This window comes from Mixophyes fleayi, chromosome 10, assembly GCF_038048845.1.
Source record: "Mixophyes fleayi isolate aMixFle1 chromosome 10, aMixFle1.hap1, whole genome shotgun sequence".
Lineage (NCBI taxonomy): Eukaryota > Metazoa > Chordata > Amphibia > Anura > Limnodynastidae > Mixophyes > Mixophyes fleayi.
Genome location: NC_134411.1, coordinates 36,593,559 through 36,608,663, shown reverse-complemented (window position 1 = coordinate 36,608,663; position 15,105 = coordinate 36,593,559). Strand labels below are relative to the sequence as shown.

The 15,105-nt window shown below is 39.7% G+C and overlaps 1 protein-coding gene across 4 annotated transcripts in view; it reads left to right on the top strand.

The window, feature by feature from the left end:
- NELL1 (neural EGFL like 1) overlaps positions 1–15,105 on the top strand; it is a 474,045-nt gene that overhangs the window by 178,347 nt on the left and 280,593 nt on the right. For all 4 annotated transcript variants that reach the window (XM_075188423.1, XM_075188424.1, XM_075188425.1 and 1 more), the window contains 4 exons: positions 1,463–1,597; positions 2,705–2,807; positions 7,151–7,224; positions 9,646–9,745. In XM_075188423.1, the coding sequence (XP_075044524.1) occupies positions 1,463–1,597; positions 2,705–2,807; positions 7,151–7,224; positions 9,646–9,745 (412 nt within the window). The remainder of the gene's footprint in view (positions 1–1,462; positions 1,598–2,704; positions 2,808–7,150; positions 7,225–9,645; positions 9,746–15,105) is intronic.

Genomic DNA, 15,105 nt, shown 5'->3' with positions numbered 1-15,105 from the left:
GACTAGCACACATTGATGTTTTACGTTCTAGGAAAGGCGTTGTGTTATGTCTTGAAAACAGTGACAGTAGACGTTTTTTGGGCAAGCTAGGGGAGTGTGACCCGTATTTTATCTGCCTCTAGAAGGAATATGCTAAAATCAAGCCCATCTAAAGGAGTGTGTTACCTTCGGGTTAGTAGACACAACCTCCCCTCTTCTCTCAGACTAGTACCTCGGGGGCGGGGCATCCTTCCTTTGGACCATTATTGTTGGCTATGGATGTCCACCAATACTTACTTGTATTGTCTGCTACGGGGGAGTATTTTCAAGGCATAAAAAGCTAACCCAGTGGTTGTTTTAGGTTGATTTTCACTAGCACATATACATTTATTCAGGTATCTATTGTTCTGTCGTTCACTTATTCCTCCTAAATTATCAATCTTGTCCTCAAAATATGGAAAATATTGCAGAGTGAATTAAAATAAAATTATATATATATATATATATATATATATATATATATATATATATATATATATATATATATATTTATTTATAGATAGATAGATAGATAGATAGATATATTCTCTTGTTGTATCAGAATTCACTCTGCAGAGAGATTCCACCAGAGCTTACTAAGCTCTGCCGATGGTCACATTATAATTCAGAGTGAATCACCAGATCATATACAGACATTGATCTGCTACTGATAAGTGATATAGAAGATAAACGTTCTCTCCCAGAGTGAGAACATGTTACATTGCTGCTATTTTATGGACAAATGATTGTATCTGCGTTATGTGTAGACAAATTGACATTGTTCTCACTCTATTTACCTAGAAATGTTTAATAATAAATCTCTCTGTATATAGATATATAATATACACACACATACAGTGGTCAGTGTAAACTGACAAGTAGCTGTATGAAAAATGTAATGGTAATGTTAGTGACTCGCAAGTGATAGTGTTACAATGAAGGCAGTAGAAGAAGTGGCAGTATGTCCTACCCCCGAATACTCCCCATCTCCACTGTGTGTATATGTGTATGTATGTATGTATGTGTGTGTGTGTGTGTGTGTATATATATATATATATATATATATATATATATATATATATATATATATATATATATATATATATATATATATATATATATATATATATACATACATACAGTTATTCAGTCAATTTAAATTTGGGGGGGGGGGGGTCACCTGTGTGCCTGTGTGGTAATATCAGGCCAACCTGTCACACCGGCCAGCTGTGACCTCTAGTGATAGTGGGCATGTCACCCGATGCCACCAATTGGGTAGACACCCTCCCATCCGCTGAAGACCTCTAACTAGACGGCTGGTTGCAAATGATTCAGTTACACAGACAGACACCGTTACATTTACATGCAGTGATCCTTCCTCTATCTGGGTTTAATCAAGGCACAAGTTTCATAGATTTTGCATTTTTGTGTCTTTCCCTGGCAGCTAAATTATGCAGAGACGCGGCTCAGCCAGCTGGAAAGTTGCCACTGCGAGAAGACCTGTCAGGTTCAGGGCGTGATCTACAGGGACAGAGATTCCTGGGTGGATGACGACCATTGCCGAAACTGCACGTGTAAGGTGAGCTGATGTGAGAGAGGAGGCGGATCGAGCGAGCTTTGGGCTCCAGTGCCGTGGGCCGTATTATCTCCATGGGCCCCGGTGCACCACACCTACTGCTCCAGTGGTAGCTCCGTCACTGTGTGAGCCTCTGCCTCGGGCAAGAGCCTGAGTAAAGCCTGGTCAACGCACTGCAACGCTTATGGTCCAAAACGGAATGTAGCTTCAATTGCAACGTTGCCTGCTGAGTTCACAAAGACATAAATGACAACATTTATACATGCAAAACCAGGACAAAATAAGCCCCACCCCTAATCTTCCTAAACCCCTCCCCGTCTGCCAAAAAAGTCCACTTTTGTGTCAAATATCGCCCAATTTATGTAATCCAAACCCATTTTGAGTTCCGCAATTTGGGACACTTTGGACACCTGCAAGGGTTAATGTTACAGTACGATATAATGGGGCGCTCCTTAAGTGCATAGTTCATAAAAGTGAGGACACAGTACAAGGTTTTTGTTTTTAAGGCGTTGTAAGAAACCTTTTTTGTGTTTTGTTTTCATCTGTAACAATGAAGTTGAAGTATTTTTAGTGGTGTGATTTAATTGTGTCAGGGCTTTTGGAAAGATTACATAGAAAGTTAATATAACCCTTTCTATCCCCCTCAGCAGTGTTGTAGTATTTGTAATAATTATATCCTTGGGAAATTGCAAAGTTTCCAGGAATTTCGACTTTCAGCAGCTGACTGCTGTGACTTGCAATCCCTCTATACAAGACATTGAGAAAAACGGTCATTACTGATGGTTACAAATATGATTTCTGGCAATTAGACTTTAATGGGAAGAATCAACAGGTAAGAGGGCTCTCTGTAACATTCAGAAATGTATATAATTTAAAATCTGTTCTTTAGAAAATAGCGGAAGTTGGCAGGGAAACAAAATGATGGAAATTGGGAATCACATTATTTTTGAAGTTTTGTGGAGATGTTGAAATGTATGCCACAAAAATGTATTATATTATATTAATTATATGTAGAAATTTAGATGCCACTTTCTATGATTTTCCCACTGTTTTGGAACTACAAGTAAAGTATTTTGCTTAATATTGCATTCTCTTCCTTTCCTCCTCTAGAATGGCGCTGTAGAGTGCAGACGAATGTTGTGTCCCCCTCTCAATTGTTCTCCCGATTTCCTCCCAGTCCACGTTCCAGGCCAGTGTTGTAAAATCTGCCGGCGTAAGTTATTTCCCAGTTACTATGAACTTTTAGGGTTTAATTTGAAGAGCACGTTTACATCTTTGGTTGTGAACCACACATTAATTAAATCTAATTATGGATTGCTGGAATTGTCATTTTCTTTTCATAATAACAGTACAAACCAATTCAGTAGCCCCATCCTTCCTCCTGTGCTTTACAGAATACTGTACTCTGTACATTTTATAGCCGACCACAGGGCCTAATTATCCAATAGGCTGACTAGGCTCCGGCCTAGGGACTAAAAAATGTGGCACGGAGAGGTATAAAGTAATAAAATTCATTTTAAATATAAGAGAAGAATTGTTCTTCAAAGTAAAAATAAAACATGAAAGAACAAAAATGTAGTAAGGTTTTAATCTTGACATAAATAAATAACATAGATAAAGACAATGATTTATCCTTGGGGGGGACTCTTGAGGATAAGCGAGGAAGAGAGATGAGGATGGCCACAGGCCCAGGTGTTAAGGAAGCCGGATTTTAAATTAAGGGTGAGTTCCTCTTTACCTACCACGTATTATGGCGTGGAAGGCCAGATGGGGTCACAAATTTATTTACTTAGGGTGGCCTGAAACCTTAATCAGTCCCCGGTCGATCATATTTGCTCTGGTGCATTACAAAGGATTGTCCTATGTGCTTTACAAAGAGATAAAGATTCTAACTCTCTGTCTATGAATCCCGGCCCTTTGTCCTAATTAGTGCAGGTAATGCCACAAATGGTTTTCGTGCATTCTGGATCATGTCGATACAGAGCAGATTCCATCCTTTGTTCTTGTTACACCACTAAAGATCCTTCATTAGAAATCCCCGTGAGAAATGCAGAGCAGTTAAAATATACAAAAAAAGTCTGATTTTTTTTTTTTTAAAAAGAAAGAAGTACTGAGCAGACACTTACATTATTTCCCTTCCAAAATCAATCTTCCACTTCCCACCTTTATGTATTTTCTCAGTGAATATATGCCTGCTAAGCAAAATTAAATTTAACGTGACATTCCCGCATGAGTGAACTAGCAAATAAAATGAAACGGTAATTGTTTAAATGTATCGGAGACCTCAGTGTCTTATGATTGTTTTTTATGGGCTGTGAAAATTAAAGTGCAGGGAATTTGTTAAGCAAGTTGTTTTAAAATATAATCCGAAATTGAGACACATTATCAGCCTGCAGAGTGATACTAAGCAGCTCCTAGCTGTGGAAGGCTGGGGGAGTAACTGGATGTCCTGGATATGAAACCCGGGGGTGTAGCAGGGTTTCCTTGGTCCATAGGGTGGTCGGTGAGGAAGGGGAATAGGATTCTTTGGAGATAGTCGTACGTCTTAGTAGCTATAACCATACACCGCCACAGAACTCTACCCTCTCTCTCACCGACCAACCTACAACCGGTGAAATCTGTGCCAGGGACTGGCTAGGTTGGGGGGCAGGGAGGTGTTTGCCCCCCAGGCCGGTGGGCTAGCCTAATAGGCTGCTGAGCCAAGTCTTGCCCCCCCCCCAGGGCTAAAATTTACCAGTCCCTGACTCCAGCCATTCGGTTAGTCTACGAACGGTCGTACATTTTTCTAGGTTTATCAGATGGAGCAAACTGTGTTTGTAGCGCACAAAACCCTCAACCACATGAGCCAAGCCCATTATTGTACCTGATACAGCTCGCAGAGTGAATGACAGCTCTGTGGTTTATTTGCTTCTTGTAAATACACGTTGTCTTGTCGGGAGATCTACACGTCAGTTTAAATCATGTTTTTATTTGGGAATTGCGTGATGGAAGGCGATTCCTGAGACCGGTGTTTACAATGTAATTGGCATAATAAGCTTGGCTCAAAAATCTGACAGATTTATTAAAGACGGCTCTCCGGGAGATTGATACACGTTGTCTGTGACAGACCTGTGACAGAAACATCTCCGCTTACACCTAATAATGTGTTTCGACACCGTGTTAGAAATATTTCACTGTTAACGGAGATGGATTAAAGACATGTAGTTTTACCTAAATTATAATATAACCAGGGACTCTTCTCGTCCAATGCTGTCTGGTGCTTGTGAACAATGTACTGTGATAGAATTAAAGTATTGCACGTCAGACGTCCGATGCAAATAGATAGTTGTCTTGACCGCCAAGATGTGGTGTATTTAGAATATTTAGAATGTCAGATGATTGTTTGATTTTTTTTCTTGATATCTCTAGCAAAGCTACAGCCTTAGGTAGCCCGCTATGGGAGGTAAGATTAATTCAAATTTATGGTACAGCCCATATACAAAACATCGCATCATGTCTGATTGCAAAATGGGGAAAATATTGTACACGGCCCGATCTGGGCTAAACAAAAACAAACAAACATGATGTATGGTGTTCTGGAGGGCTTCCTAAAAATGTTTTTTTTTAATGGGTTTGGGGCTTATTAATGCCAAGTGGATGACAAACAGTACTTGGAGGTGTTACAGTTGGTTTATGTTAGAGATGCTCAGGCTCGGTTCCCCGAGAATCGAACACACCTGAACTTAGGGGGTTTGAAAACGAGGCAAAACGTCATCGTTACGTCGTCGGATCTCACGATTTTTGGATTCCTTTTAAAGATCCAACATCATGAATGGTGGGAGGGAGGGTAGACCCCCATTTATCTTTTCTGCCACTGCTGTGTGCCAATGTGTCCTAGATGTGCTATGAACTGCCGTGTGTTTGTGTCATTGCTCTGTCGCTTACCATCCAGCCAGGTCGCTGCAGTATTTGTCCAAAGGTGTATGATAATAATATTGTGATCTGTGAGGTGGTCAAAATTGACTGCAAATGACTTGAAATTAGTGTTATTGAGGTTAATAATAATGTAGGTACAAAAAAAGAGCAAAATTATGTGACTTTAGCATATTTCAGGATTTTTTCTAAAAAATACAAAACCAAAACATACAAGGGTGGTTTTACCAAAACATGAAGCTAATCCAGATCCAAAACCAGTTCACGAGGATCAGTGAGCATCTCTAGTTTATGTTCTTATAATATTGCAGAAACAGGTTCTGGTTTGTGGGCGAGCACATTGGTGTCTGGGTCAAGTTCTCTCGTCAACTCTGACTTTTCCATACTCTGTGCCCCCTCACTGTAGTGAGAATTGATTGACAGATTGTGTGCTATACTTGTATCTATGTAAAAGACAGATTGTGATTACCTGTGAGCACTCGGTCTGCAACTTGTGTAGTGAGCCAAGTTCTTATCGTCCTTTTGTTTTCGTCTGACATTTTGTGAACGGACAGAACAGCGGAGATAATTTAGGACAGGTGACTCTCAGTTGTCTTAGCGGAGATAAGTTTATCTGCTTATCTTTCCCAGAAGAAGTTGAGGGGAATTATAGCAGAGGAAATTGAAAGATACATTGTACAGATTCTGCCAGAGGACAAACTGAAGGGTTATTGGATTGAAGCATTTCAAGGAAAGATACAAAGAGCCGAATTCGAAAACGTGATTGTAAAAACGCATGAAAAAAGAAAGATTTTTCTTTTTTCCCTTTTGTTTATTGTGAAATTCGTGAATGTTTGGCAAAATTTTTACCGTCTTGATCGCAAGTTTATAAAATATTAAACAGTTTTTGAAATGTCAGAATATTTTGGGGGCTCGTTCACACCTATCAGCTGTTACTGGGACTTTCAGCCTCTAACGCTTGAAAACCGCATTAAAAGTGTTATGAATGGATTCTCATAGACTCTTTCCGCCACTGTGTTCTCAAACTTTAGAACACAGCGTAAAATATTTCTCATGCTTTAATGTACCAGTAGAATTGATTATATTCGTGAAAGCTCAACTCATGGAAAACGCATTAAAAACACTTAACTAAATGCACCTGAACTGCAAAGTTTTACTGCGTTTTAACCATTTTCTCAGAGCACATTTGGGAATGAAACCTTAGGGTTCCCCTGAGTCCTCATAAAGTCCATCAAAGCTTCAACCTTATTAATATGAATAATGCTGTATTTTCCTAAAGATATTTTGATGCACTTGCTAATTAAAATCAGCATGGGGGTCTTTTTATTAACTTGAACAAGTATATATCACATTGTTTTACTATTTGTGGAGAATTAAGAATGACCAATAACTCAACTCCTAGCTTCTAAAAGGGTTCCTCTTGTATTATGTGTACAGTCCTTTATTAATTCTGGAGCTATGAAAGAAAAAAAAAATTAAGATGAGTATTTGATGTTGGCCACAATGTTGATTAAACATATAATTAAATGAGCGTTCTTAAGAAAACAGACCGAGCAGGTGACAGAAGAGAAGGTTCAGTAGATAGATTGCAAATTATAATCTGTAATGTAAATCACAATTTGATTATAACTTCTCTTATTACAGCCAAATGTATTTACGGTGGAAAAGTTCTGTCCGAAGGTCAAAGGATCCTGACCGTGAACTGCAGAGAATGTAAAGTAAGTTGTGGCCTTTTTTTATATCAGGCTTATTTTATCATTTTTGAGTAAACTGAACATGTAACATGAGGACTCAGTGTAGAGCCGAGCTCGACTACATCGTCAATCACTCTCTGGCTCATCCTGGTTTGTGGAGTTCCTCTGCTTGATACATTGTATAGATTATATTAGGCTGAAGAATTGTATTGTTTTGTTACATGTGCTGGCATCTGAGATATTTAAGTGCCATCAAAAGCCAGCTGGGGCTAAGTCAGTTTCTGCAATTCTGCCTTTGTCACCGAGTGACATATTATTATGACATATTGGAACATTCTGTTCTCGAGATTTGGGGCTCGGTAATAAACAAAAATATATGTTTATCATATATATTACTCATTGATTCTAGGAAAGTGATTCTCGCAGACACTAGTGGAGAGTGAATTGAAATAGGTGAATTTCTGGACCCTGTCCTTCCCTGTCTATAAACTAGTCCACTGGGGGAGGGTAGAGATACGATAGCATCTTATTGCAGCAAATAGTTCCTTTCAGTCTTTGAGTCGACGGTGTTCATCGGATAGATGAGGATTTTGTTTCAGGGTAGTAGTCTCAAAAATGAGTCTTATAGAGCTGAATGGATCATGAATAACAGGCATCAGCAATTGTGGCATCAAGGTTGCTCTTGTAGAATACATCCGGTGATTGTTTAGAAAAAGTTTGGATAATAGTCTGGAGTGTTGGATTACAAGTTGGTCAAATCTTGGTTTTGGAGACCCATCGCCGTGCCAGATTTATGTATATTTTAGCTTAAAGACCATAAAGATGGGTACAAAGTGCATTATTCTTACATTTCCACAAGGTTGAAGAAATGAAACCAGCAAAGGATTTATAGGATCGGCTAGTAGCTCAGATCTCATTAGGATTATGTTTATTTTATTGGCTGATTGCATTATAAGCAACAATTGTGTAGGAACCAAGGTTGTAACGGTTGGCGTCCTGTGTTCAACAAACGAGACTGTGAAAGCATCATATTATTATTCTGCTTATTTAGGCATTCTCTTCTGCTGCCATTCCTATTTATGAGGGATTTTCAAAACTTTACTTTTCGGAATCCGATATTTATAAAATCGTTGCCCCAGCAAGCATATAATACTGTAAATACCTACAAATACTTTCAGCATGCTCTTAAAATTGGAAGTACCATTTACGTTACATTTCTAATACCATACATCCATGCTGCTGTTCCTCTAGCAGAGTGGTGAAGGGGTAGAGACCAGTTAAATAGAATGTATCATCTGATTGGAGAGGAGGTTTTACCTGTTGCTTCGTATTGGCTGGCAAAAAGATACTTCCCACCTATTTGAGAATTGCCAAAGCCGTTACTAAGGTCGAAGGAAGAAACTGTTTGCTCCCCAAAAAATAGTATATTTTAGCATATAAATATAATCTGTTCCTTTACAATTCACTTTGTTTCATTTTGATTGAAATTATTCCTGACCTCCTTTTAACACCTGTCAAAAAACGTTTGAAAACATAATAGCCGTATTAAAAAACCATTATCTAAATAATTAATAATGTCAATATTTTTGTGACAGACGCGTTATATATTAATAAACCAATTTATTCCACCGGATTCTTTTCCCCTACGGGCATTGCTCGGTTAACTTTTCAAGAGCAATGTAATTAACCTTCTCTGAGGGCCTTGAAGAGTTTTTCTTTGGGTGATTTGTGGTCAGCACCACTCTGTATTAGACAAGGGTTTTAGATGGCTTGTCATAAGTTGCATAAATTACACTGGATCGTTTGCTTTGCAGTAATTCTACTTGTAGCGGTTAAAATGACACTTAGAGATTGCGCATGTGACACCCCAATTAGGGACTTATAAAAGATAAAGGTATGTCTATGCAATATCCATTGTGTGTCTGTGATGTTTACAACGACTCTGCGTATAATGGATTCTGTTGGATATACATCCACCATATACATTGGCAATGGTTCTGTTGTATTCTCAGCCAGTTAGAAGCCTGTTCCTATAATGAATGGCAGAGCTGTTGATTATAAAACTGATGGCTCAGTGGTTAGCACTTCTGCCTCACAGCAGTGGGGTCATGAGTTCGATTCCTGACCAATGCCTTATCTGTGTGGAGCTTGTATGTTCTCCCCGTGTTTGCGTGGGTTTCCTCCCACACTCCAAAAACATACTAGTAGGTTAATTGGCTGCCATTAAATTGACCTTAGTTTCTTTCTGTCTGTGTGTGTGTGTATGTTAGGAGATTTAGATTGTAAGCTCCAATGTGGCAGGGACTGATGTGAATGAGTTCTCTGTACAGCGCTGTGGAATTAGTGGCGCTATATAAATAAATCGATGATGATGATGTTTCCTTCCTATTACAATGTATCACGGACAGCTCTGTTAACAGAGATAATATCATTATTTGCTTACAGAACGGAGCTTTACAGAAGGTAACAGACCCTTGTCCGCCATTGAACTGCACAAAGGAGGAACAAATTCTACCCGAAAACGAGTGCTGCTTTGTGTGCCAAGGTGAGGAGCTTTGGAATAATGCTGTTTTGTATGGATTGCATTTGGCTACGTCAAGAGTAGTCAATCTTTGGCTCTTCTGTTGTTGTGGAACTAGTAATCCCAGCACTCCTTACCAGCTTCAGTAACAGCTGGGGAGCCACATTACCCAAGTCTACAGAATATTTTGTGAAGTGAGCTTTTTGTGTCTCATATTGTTATTAGACGATTAGAATGTCCAAAAATGTAGGTAATTTTCCACCTTTTGGTGGTTGTAATTTAGTATCTTACCTATAAAGGCTTGCATGTCTAGAAGTACCTTTTTATTCCTGTTTGGTGTTGATTTTTACAAGGAGCGCCACGCGTTTTGCAAAATGAGATAACATGGGCACTAACAGGCTTAGTTTTTGTGGGAGGTGGTCGGTATATGCGTTGGTTAGTGATGGAGAGGAGTAATATTGTGGATGGTGTAAGCTGCTAGGATTCAATGTTATTAGAGGTTGTGTGTAATTATATAACACCATCAGCAAGGAGAGGTTTATCAAAGGGAAGAAAAATAAGATACAAATAAGGAAAGTGGAAAAGAGGAAGAGTGAAGGGCGGGAGTAGGAAGAGTAATATGTAGATGAATGGAGATGTGTGAGATTCAGAAAGGGGGGTATCAGATGGAGGGTAGTTAGATGAGACGGTGAGTGTTTAGTATGTTTTTGGTTTTCTTAAAGTACTTTTCAATGATTGATTACCATGTAACGTAGATATTACCAACAAAAGCCAAATGGGGTTTAACAGGTCATACTGAAGATTACATGTCCATTGTGTGTTATTCATCAAAGCCTCTAAACCCGCTTGCTTTAATGGACATTATTGAACACGCAGAGGAGAAAGAAGTTTTAATGATCAGACACTTTTGTTCCTCACTTACGATATTTAATCTTTTCTTAAAAGTCTATTTTGCTTCTATGTTGTTGAGTTTTCACGTCGGAGGAAGATTGTAACAAAACCCAAGAGCCGGCTTCACAGGATTATATTTCATCTTATTTTGTGCCTTTATCAGACAATTAATCTTGTTTTCCACCAAAACTGTCAATGGAAAAATATGTTTTAGACATTGTCCTAATAGCCATACATAGATTTGTGTAAACTGTTTTCAAAGTTCAATGTGGAAATATTCCCAGGAAGATAAAACTATATATATAGGAATGTGATAGTGTTACAATGAAGCAAGTAGGATAAGTGGCGGTATGACATACCATCGTATACCCCCCTCTTTGATCAATATATATATATATATATATATATATGTGTATATATATATATATATATATATATGTGTATATATATATTATGTGTGAGCGTTTTATTAAGATTCCATTTTCAAAGGATAAGTTCATATGTCTTTAATACACAATAACATGACAGATGAAGTCCAGTAATTAGAGAATCAATTAAGAAAAATTAGAAGTTCCTATATATATATATATATATATATATAAAAACGCCACTATCTACATTATCAAGAAAATTGCAGAAGATGACATAAAGATACAATGTAACCAAACCGCATCAACGAGCCATCTTAATCTCTATCTCCGCTAATTAGTGATCAACAGTAATTGGACTGGGAAAAATGTGGAAGGGGTACAGGGGTCCACATTCATGAATGTGACATGATAAGGACAAACTGCTCTAGGATATCGCTAGTTAGCAACAGTTACCCTTTGACTTTTAAATTGCTAGTATGCATGATGTATCATGGCCTATTGTGTTTATAATCAGACTAGTAGGAGCAGAGAGATGTAACAACAGAGGAAGTGTTGAACACATATTATAACAAATGCTCTAAGTGTGTGTTCTATGTAGGTAATTTTAATTTGTTGATTCTTTTTTTAAGTAGTGATTTTGTTTAATTGCCTTGCAGAAGAGCTTATGTCATTACGCCAGTTTCAGGAATTTGTCTTATTTTGATTCTCCCGGAGTTCTCCTTGCAGGTTTAATTGATGTATAGCTAATTAAGAAGCAAAAAGTTATAATAGACATTTGCTTGCTGTAGAAATGAAACCTGGTCATGTGATCTCCCAGCTAATGACTGCAGACCTCCTGCTATGGTCAATACTAGAGCCCTGAGGTAGCCTAGCAATAATGAATGTAAATGGCTTTACCTCCCCTCCCCTGTCCCCTCTCTGATAGTAAACATAGCCAGTGGGTTTAATTCTGCAAAACACCTGAGTGTCGTTCTGCATAGTGGTGGATTTGTACATACACTGGATTGTAGGTCAGGATCTGCGTTGTGAATACATAAGAGACATTGGGGAACATTTATGACAACTGGTGCTAGGTAACTGTGCTGTAACCATAGCAACCCATCAGCTTCTGTCATTTTTAAGGTGCCTTTGACTAGATCATCTCCTGCTCCTCCCTTTGTGACATGTTTTTAAAGTGGGCGGGGATAACAAGGCTCGTAGCTAATAAGATTAAAAATAGGATTTTTACAGCAGCACAGCTGATTTCAGGAGACATGTGCTGATCATGTGTAATCATTCATATCTTTGTGTAAGTGCAGAGGAGGCTGCATGTGACGGGTGCAGTGACATGATGTGAGGAGGGGAATGGAGGCAGCAAGAAGCCACAGACTGAGAGTTATATAGTGGGAGGAGCAGGGTCCCCCAGCAGCACAGAGTATATCAGGAGATGAGAGATGTGTTAGTGAGGACAGGGCTGCATGTGACAGGGACAGTGACATGATGTGAGGAGGGGAATGGAGGCAGCAGGAAGCCACAGACTGAGAGTTATATAGTGGAAGGAGCAGTGTCCCCCAGCAGCACAGAGTATATCAGGAGATGAGTGATGTGTTAGTGAGGACAGGGCTGCATGTGACAGGGGCAGTGACACGATGTTAGGAGGGGGAATGGAGGCAGCAGGAAACCACAGACTGAGAGTTATATAGTGGAAGGAGCAGGGTCCCCCAGCACCACAGAGTATATCAGGAGATGAGTGATGCACAGATTTGGATATGTGACGCTATTTGCACATCGATGCTGGAAGATTATGGCGTCAAAAGCTCCCCTATGTGATTTTAACTTCATAAATCAGACGTCTTCTAGTACAGTTTAGAAAATGAAATAAAACATCTGATTGGTTGCTACGAGTTGCAGTCCCTTAGTTTGCACTTTTACCCATGCACCGTTTTCCATAAATGTCCCCCATTTGTGTCTTATATTTCTGTGAGAATAAACATGGACTTTTACCAGACGGCTTAAGCACCATTTCCTGTTTTCACAACACAGATCCTGAAGTTCTGTCCAGCGGATAAGCCTTGGGAGACACAACCCTGAAACGCGAAACTAACCGGAAGGATTCAGTTAACTGCAGACTCCGCAGCAGAGAGAGTTGGATGTCAGTCTTCAACTAGGCCACCCAAGATGGACTTTTTTTTTAATTAAATTCCATTCTTCAGTGGAAATTTATTTTTGCACTTTTGAAATTTTGTTACATTGTCTCAGCGTGCCCCGCCATCCTGTGTCTGGTGACTCACAGGTTACCTAACTCTGGTCTTCACCAAGGAACTATAACTTAGTCACTAGTGACATTTTTGGAAGCTCACCGTTTTACTCAATATTTTGCAACTTTTTTTTGAAAGAGCCGAGTTTGGTTAGATAATGTACCACCTAAATACCGTAATGCTGCGTTCCACTCTGCTTGCCGCAGTCCGTTAGTCCGTTAGTCGGAGCTTACTCTCCAGTCACAACCTGGTGGTCTTTTCAGGAGGTCTTTAGAACACATTGTAACAACATGATACTTTTTTTTCTTTCAGTTTTCTTTCCTTCTCTTCTTGTAACATTAAGGGAATAAATAAAATATTAGTTTTAGACATAATGTAATTATTGTGGAATTGCAATTTTGTACAAGTTTGTAACAAATAAAGGTGGTGAAGTGGTTTTGTTTGTTTTCCCTTTTTTCTGCTAAGAAGTAACGTTTTTGTACTTTTTTTTTTTTGTACTTTGTATCTGCTTGGTGGGGTAAGGAGCGATCGTAGATGTGTAAGGTGCCACAGTGCTCCGCAGCGCCGTACAGTGGGGAGACCAGGGACATGCATAGAACAGGGACACACAAGGTTGTTAAAATAAATGCAGACATGAAAACAAACAGTATGGAGGACCCTGATCATTACAGAGCTTACATTCTAAGGAGAAGAGAGCACAGCTGGAATAAAAGGAGCAAGTGGTCTCAGAGTGGAAATTAAGACAGTTGTGAGTGTGCATTAGTGAGAGTAGTGTAGGTGGGAGTAGGCTAGATGTGAGGGTGCATTACTGAGAGTAGTGTAGGTGGGAAAAAGGTAGGTGTGAGGGTACCTTAGTGAGAGTAGTGTAGGTGGGAGTAGGGTAGGTGTGAGGGTGCAGTAGTGTGAGTAGGGTAGATGTGAGGGTGCATTGGTGGGAGTAGGGTAGGTGTGAGGGTGCATTGGTGGGAGTAGGGTAGGTGTGAGGGTGCATTAGTGAGAGTAGTATAGGTGGGAGTAGGATAGGTGTGAGGGTGCATTAGTGTGAGTAGTGTATGTGGGAGTAGGGTATGTGTGAGGGTGCATTAGTGAGAGTAGTATAGGTGGGAGTAGGGTAGGTGTGAGGGTGCATTAGTGAGAGTAGAGTAGGTGTGAGGGTGCATTAGTGAGAGTAGAGTAGGTGTGAGGGTGCATTAGTGAGAGTAGAGTAGGTGGGAGTAGGGTAGGTGTGAGGGTGCATTAATGTGAGTAGTGTAGGAGGGGTTAAGTTAATCTCTAATAAAGAGATGGATTTTCAGAGAGCATCTAAACATTTGAAGGCTGTGGTCTGATTGAGCGTGGTAGGGAATTCAATTAGTGGGGAGCAGCACGGGAGAAGTCTTGTAGGCGGGAGTGAGAGGTGGTTACCATAGACGAGACAAGGCGCAGGTCAGTGGTAGATCTAAGAGGGCGGGAGGGAGAGTATTTTGGTATGAGATTTGAGATGTCTGAAGTGGTGGTGTTGTTGAGGACTTTGCAGGTAAGAGTCAGTAATTTAAATTGGATTCTAGAGGACAGAGGAAGCCAATGTAGGGATTTGAAAAGTGGTGCAGCAGATGTTGAGCGATAAGAGTGGAAGATCAGTCTTGCACCTGCATTTAGATGGATTGAAGCAGGAATAGATTGGCGAGGGGAATGCCAGATAGGAAAAGGTTGCAATAGTCAAGAGGGGAAACGATTAGAGAGTGGATAAGAGTTTTGGTTGCATCTTTGATAAGAAGAGGGTGTATTCTGGCAATATTCTAAGTCCGAGATGAGAGGTCTGGTACAGAGACTGGATTTGAGGAATAAAGCAGAGGGCTGAGTCATGTGTGAAAGTTTTAGGGCACATGAAAGGTGTTTTTTTTGG